Source organism: Salmo salar, chromosome 11, assembly GCF_965601325.2.
Source record: "Salmo salar chromosome 11, fSalSal1, whole genome shotgun sequence".
Taxonomy (NCBI): domain Eukaryota; kingdom Metazoa; phylum Chordata; class Actinopteri; order Salmoniformes; family Salmonidae; genus Salmo; species Salmo salar.
In genome coordinates this window covers 102659509-102666334 of record NC_138301.1, presented here as the reverse complement: position 1 = coordinate 102666334, position 6826 = coordinate 102659509, and the positions used below count along the sequence as shown (strand labels likewise).

General features: G+C 43.2%; 1 protein-coding gene across 1 annotated transcript; it reads left to right on the top strand.

Annotated features, from left to right (window-relative positions):
• Positions 1–979: 979 nt before the first annotated feature.
• Positions 980–6471, top strand: mpx (myeloid-specific peroxidase). Its single transcript, XM_014128513.3, has 13 exons — positions 980–1036; positions 1295–1454; positions 1671–1855; positions 1949–2081; positions 2221–2350; positions 2477–2683; positions 3062–3425; positions 3630–3790; positions 3995–4253; positions 4380–4550; positions 4755–4992; positions 5086–5374; positions 5502–6471. The coding sequence occupies exons 2-13, from the start codon at positions 1297–1299 to the stop codon at positions 5508–5510; spliced, it is 2304 nt and encodes a 767-aa protein (XP_013983988.1). The 5' UTR covers positions 980–1036; positions 1295–1296; the 3' UTR covers positions 5511–6471.
• Positions 6472–6826: the final 355 nt, after the last annotated feature.

Genomic DNA, 6826 nt, shown 5'->3' with positions numbered 1-6826 from the left:
GGTTCTACATGGAACCCAAAAGGGTTCTACCTGGAACCAAAAAGGGTTCTTCAAAGGGTTCTCCCACGGGGTCAGGCGAAGAACCCTTTTAGGTTCTAGATTTAAAAAATTATACTAATGTATTCATTAAGCCGATACACAGAAGAAATGCAACGTAAACAAGAGTGCTGAACTATAAATGTATAAATTCTGCTGGTTGGCTGGGAGCCCCTCGCAAAAAAAACTAAAACAGTCAAAGGTCACCAATGTGTTTTATTCTGCTGGTTGTAAGTGTGCCTATATCAAGAAGCTCTGAGTATACAGCCCAGAATAAAGTTATTCATTCATTCTTCTTTGTCCAGACCATATACCATGAAGATATAGCTAATCATCACAATCACATAACTCATGTTACTGCAAAAGGGCTCTAGCAGGAAACAGCTGGCCAGATTATAGACTAAGCAAAGACAGTTGAGAGTAAGTCTTATTTTTCATGTTCAATCAAATACCATTTGCCTTGATTGAATCAATATTACCACAGTAGCCCTGTCCTGCAGTCAAACTGACTAGTGGCCTCATGGGTGGAATGTTATTCATATTTTTCACAATTTCATAATTAATAAACATTTCAGCAAACAGTGTTTCTTCTGTGATGTATATAAAGTGTAATATTGGAATTTGAAATCTGACATGGTACAGGTGTCTTCTTTATTTAAGCCCATAACCATGTGTGTGAGGTGTTTACTTTTGTTTCAAAGTAGATTTGTTTAAGACTACAAAGAAACACTCAGTGTGACCCTTATTTTGCCCACTACAGTAACAGGTTAAATAATATTATCAGTCAATGGTTGATTAGGTTAAGGCAAGGGCAGACCTTTTGGAAGAAGTAAGAAGGAACTACATACTGTCAGTCACCCCATCTGAGAGAAGACAGATGACAGGGGGCGGGGCTTTGCAACATGGACTATAAATAGAACAGTTAGAGAGAGCACCATACATCTTCAGACAAGAGTTGACCTCTTAACAAGACTTCACAACAAGAGTTGTTCAAACAAAGGTACAATTTTATACACTGTTTCTCTTGTCTCATCTGATAATCAGGTTTTTTCAAATTCTTTCTGTTATCCATGGTAATTCTGATCCATGCATGATTGTGTTATTAATATTGTGTGCAAAAGCTGTATTTTTTTAATACTTTAGAGATGTCTCCGTAGTTAACAAGACAAGTTATTAGCAAAAAGATGCACACATTACATTTAAGAAGCAGCATGTTTTTTTAAAGGATGACATCTGATTATCCCCCCATTTTTTTCAGAGATGAAGCCACTTCCTTCCCTCCTGGCATTGGGATTGTGCCTGATGTTCAGCCAGCCAGCCCTGTCTACAGAGGAAAGTTTGGGTGGCCCTTTCATTCAGAGTTCAGTGGAGGAGGCAAAGAAACTTGTAGATGAAGCATACAAGTACTCCAGAGAAAAGTGAGTGAACCTGACAGTTGACCTCTTCAGATGTAGTCGACAATCTTTGTCTTTGTAAATTGGGTCAAATGAAATGACTAGCACTAGCACAACTTTCTCAGTCAGTCGAAGGGACATGTAATGTAATTTCTAATGATTAGTACACTAAATCTACCTGTATACTGATAGGAGCATGTTTCTATTCATAATTCTGTCATCTGCTTATCCATATCCCAGGAGTCTGGAGAGAGTGCGTGGGCAGTCCACCAGGCCCTCGGATGTCCTGCGTCTCCTGAAGCAGCCTGCCAGGGACACGCGCTCTGCTGTACGGTCTGCAGACTACCTGGAGAACACCCTGAGACTGATCCATGAGAAAGTCCACAGCACGCACAGGCTGCACAAACGCTCGCTCAACGCAACAGGTCAGTCGCACACACCATCACAGATACTCACACAGTCATAATAAGTACACATTCTTTATTACAAGTCTTCCTTATCGCTCTCTCGTTTCTCAGACCTGCTCACACAAGAGCAGCTAGACACCATTGTCCGGGTAACTGGCTGTGCAGCTCGTGTCAGCAAACCCTCCTGCCACAGCACACCCAACATTAACAAGTACCGCACAGCCACCAGTGTCTGCAACAACCTGTAAGAGCTCCAGGGCATTGCGGGTTTAATACTTTCACTCAACAATTTGATAGCCTTGTGTAATGTGCACAGTCGTTGTATAGGTTGGAATAAACTGAGGTTTCTCAATTCTGATGTGTATTTTCTTTATGCTTATTAGGAAGTTCCCTCGTCTTGGAGCCTCAAACACCCCCTTCACTCGTTTCCTGCCTGCTCAGTATGACGATGGGGTCTCTCGGCCCATTGGCTGGGACCGAAACACGACCTTCAACAACTTTGTGCTCCCTCTGGTATGATAACAATAAATATAGTTGGAATAACTGCTACTATGTTGCCACAAGTTAGATATAAATTAACATAATTGTATTCCTCCTTCTCCCTCTACCCTCCGTCCTTCCTTCCCTCCCTTTGTGCAGGTAAGGGAGGTCTCTAACCGTATCCTGGCAACCAATGACTCTGGTGTAGTGAACGATAGCGAGTTCACACACTTTGTCACCCTCTTTGGCCAGTGGAACGACCACGACCTGACATTCACGCCCTTCTCTCCCAGCATCCGCTCCTTCAGCAACGGCCTGGACTGTAACGAGAAATGTGAACGCTCCGAGCCCTGTTTCCCCATCCAGGTCAGTCACAGCTCTCACATCACACCACTTACAGCAGGCACTATGACTACACTCTTAGACAAAAAGGTGCTGTCTAGAACCTTAAAGGGTTCTTCGGCTGTCCCCATAGGAGAACCCTTTGAAAAACCCTTTTTTATTTCATGTAGAACCCTTTTGGTTCCAGATAGAACCCCTTTCAGATCCATGTAGAATCCTTTCTACAGAGGGTTCTACCTGGAACCAAAAAGGGATATCCTATGGGGACAGCCAAAGAACCCTTTTGGAACCCTTTTTTCTTAGAATGTATACGGTCATCCCTGTATATCTTGGTATTTTCTAACCATGGTCCATGGATTATTAGGTCTTCACCCTCTACCATGTCTTTTTCTCCATGCCCAGATTCCTCCCAGAGACCCACGCTTGCCCACTGGCCCAGACAGCTGCATCCCAGTCTTCCGATCAGCGCCCGCATGCGGCACAGGAGAGTCTGCTTTCAATTTCGGTGGCGTGGCCACGAAGAGGGAGCAGATCAATTCACTGACGGCCTTCCTTGACTTGGGGCAAGTGTACGGCTCTGAGGAGAAGTTGGCACTTGACCTCCGTGACCTCACCAACAATGGGGGCCTGCTGCGTGTCAACCAAAACTTCACAGACAAAGGGCGCGAGTTTCTACCCTTCACTAACTTGAAGGGGAACATGTGTGCCACCCGCAACAGAGTCACCAATGACACCAATGCCAGAGAGGTGCCTTGCTTCATAGCAGGTTAGCCTTTTAAGTATGTTTGTCTGAGGAGTAGACCCATGTATATTTAGGTTAAAGTTGAAGGAACAGAATGATGACAAGAATAGAAAACTAGAGTCATTCTTTGACTTTCATGTACAATAGTTATCTGGATACAGACACACAATGTGTATGATGTTCATCTCAATCACTATTTGGCCTCACCAGTAAGTCTCTGTTTGCCAGGTGATGCCCGTGTGGATGAGAACATAGCATTAACATCCATTCACACAATGTTCATGCGTGAGCACAACCGTCTGGCCCGTGCCCTGAGTCGTCTCAATCCACAATGGGATGCTGAGACACTCTATCAGGAGGCTCGCAAGATCATGGGCGCCTACACCCAGGTACCACAAACTGACATATATCACTAATACCCATGGTGTCAGTTCATTATCTCCAAGAGACGTCCAGGGCATACTTTCTAACACACGCTCTCCTTCCCTCTGCTTCTCCTTCTCACAAAAATAACTATTCTTGAATATTCTCACATTGACACAGCTTCCCTATCAAATACACACCTAAAAATAAATCTACTCTCACCCTCCTAGTTGTTTGTGTTTCGGGACTACCTGCCGCACATCGTGGGCCCAGACACCATGGCCCGGCAGCTGGGCCGTTACCCTGGATACAACGAGAACATTGATCCCCGCATTGCCAACGTGTTTGCTACAGCAGCCTACCGCTTTGCCCACCTGGCCATCCAGCCCATTCTGTCCCGCCTGGACAGCAACTACATGGAGAATGCCATGTTCCCCAATGTGCCCCTGTTCAAGGCCTTCTTCACCCCCTGGAGGCTAGTTTTTGAGGGTGAGTGGTGTGCTTTGCAGACCTCTTGCCAGTTGTAAGCCAATCCACTCTCTGGATTAATAACAGTATATAATGGGGAAAAGGTTACAAATGTAAACATCCTATTCTCTCTCTGTCCTTCTTTAGGTGGTATCGACCCTCTAATCCGTGGTCTGGTGGGTCGCCCAGCAAAGCTGAACACCCAAGATCACATGTTGGTGGACGCTGTGAGGGAGAGACTCTTCCAGTTCGTAGAACACCTAGCTCTGGACCTGGGCTCCCTCAACATGCAGCGTGGACGCGACCATGGCCTGCCTGGTACACACCTGCCTTATCCTCCATACCACTATACTGACACCACAGATAAACACATCTATACCGTTCTACTTACATATTACAGCTAATGCTTTAGGCATGTTAACACCAACTCCAAAATGTCAATCATCTCTCTCTCTCTTCCTCAATATATCTCTACCAATCTGTTCCATGCAGTCATTATTTTCTTTCTCTTCCCTAACCTAGGATACAATGCTTGGCGTAAATTCTGTGGGCTCTCAACGCCTAGGAACGAGGCCGAGCTGGGTGTAGTTCTGAACAACAGAGACCTGGCCCGTAGACTGCTGCAGCTCTACGGCACCCCAGCTAACATTGACGTGTGGATGGGGGGCGTGGCTGAACCATTTGTACGCAGGGGCCGCGTCGGGCCTCTCTTTGCCTGCCTCATCGCCACCCAGTTCCAGAGGATCCGCCAGGGAGACAGGTGTGTGTTTTTGTATGTGGTGTAGTGAGTTGTTCAAGTGTGTTTTATCTGTCAGAGCATGCATGTGTCATCATCTTGCCTGTTGATCCCCAGGCTGTGGTATGAAAACCCAGGCGTCTTCACTTCGGCACAGAGGGCTAGCCTGAGTCGTGCCTCTCTGGGTCGGATCATCTGTGACAACACTGGCATTTTGACCGTGCCCCGTGACCCCTTCAGAATCCCTGATAATGGGAACAACAGACTCATCGCCTGCAACACTATCCAGCAATTAAACCTCCAAGCCTGGAGGGAGAGACCTACAGAGGCCAAACAGCAGAACCAGGACCATAACCAGCAGGAGGATCAGAACTACGAGCAACAACAACAGGACCAGGACAATGAGGTCATTTGTTTAACTTCAGTATAAGTTAATAACTTGATAGTTCTGCACCGAGTTGGCATTTCACCCATCCATAACCCATTCATCACTCTCTTCTAACGTCACCCTCTTCTTCTCTATTCCTTTCTAGATCCCCTGATTTGAGGCCCGCTTGACCCTCAGGACCCAGCAGCAACACAACCCTGCAGTTCTCCACTTTCCATGATATGTATTGAACTACATTTAGAAGGAAACATTTTATGGTAATGTTTAAAATATAAATATAAACAACAAAGCAGAAAATACAAAACTAACACACTTATTAAGCTTGATACATATTACTGTATACCCATATTTCCTTATGAGCATACAAAAATACATAGTAGCTTTTTATTATATCAAACTAGGTAGCTGGGGTTCTCAATTTTCTCATACGGAAATATCACATTCATTAAAGGAGCAATCAAATAATAGCAGTTCAAACAATAACAAAGCGGTCAACCCACAACTGTTTTGGTAAATAGCTGGGGGATGGGGCTGGAGCTCTCAAATCTCCAACAGAGATAGGACATTTCTAGATTCATATAATACATTTTGGCAGGAGTGTAGTAAGTCTTATGAATTATCTTGAATTGCAATAATGTATGTCTAAGGTTGTAGGAGCAGGTATGAACATTTTCACATATCTGTGATCAATAGTTCTCCTCAATTTCTTCCTTCAGATCTGTTTAAATGTTCCTTATAGGTTCTGAACTATGAGGTAGAGTTTCAATCAACACTTGATATAACTTGGCAATCAACTTCTTTGGCAGAGCAGCTTCTTTCAGTATTTTCTCTATGCTATATGCCTTAGGTTCATCCAGATTCTGTTGAAGTGAATAAATAAGATTTCTTGGTTGTAAGAACTTAAAGAAATTGACCTTGAATAACCCACATTTTTCTTGTTATGGATTGAATGACAGTAGAGAGCCATCATAGCACACATGTTCAAAATTCACATGCCACTTTGGAACCAGGACTTAAGGGTGTTGTAATTAAACGCTGGAGGTAATGTGGGGTTGTTCCAAATAAGGGTGCCTGGCGATATCGTTTTCTTTGCATTAAAAGTATATATATTTGCATTCTTCTATCTGATATTTTGTTATGCCATTGTTACTGTGACTTTGTATGTGTTGTTTACTCATTCCGTGTCAACAAATCAAGGAATACAGTATGATTTTATTTTTTTTAAATCTAAACGTTTACAAATTATAAAGTAAATAAATAAATAGGAAAACTAGTGCTGAATTCCTCTATACGCATCTACTGTAAATCAGCTAACAGTTCTAGTAACATATTTTTTATAATTGTGTAATTTGTTTATTATAAACAATCTTAACATTGTTCGGTGAGATGTTCAAGTCAGTTATCAATTGTTTTATATAAATAATGAAAAAATAAATATTATACAACAAAACTATAGAAATGAAGATTCTG

Excerpts from the sequence above, each read along its gene's own strand:
- mpx (XM_014128513.3), top strand. The coding sequence starts at position 1,297 with ATGAAGCCACTTCCTTCCCTCCTGGCATTGGGATTGTGCCTGATGTTC. Across the intron at positions 1,455-1,670 it reads TACAAGTACTCCAGAGAAAA|GAGTCTGGAGAGAGTGCGTG; the intron begins GTGAGTGAACCT and ends TCCATATCCCAG. Across the intron at positions 4,993-5,085 it reads AGGATCCGCCAGGGAGACAG|GCTGTGGTATGAAAACCCAG; the intron begins GTGTGTGTTTTT and ends GTTGATCCCCAG.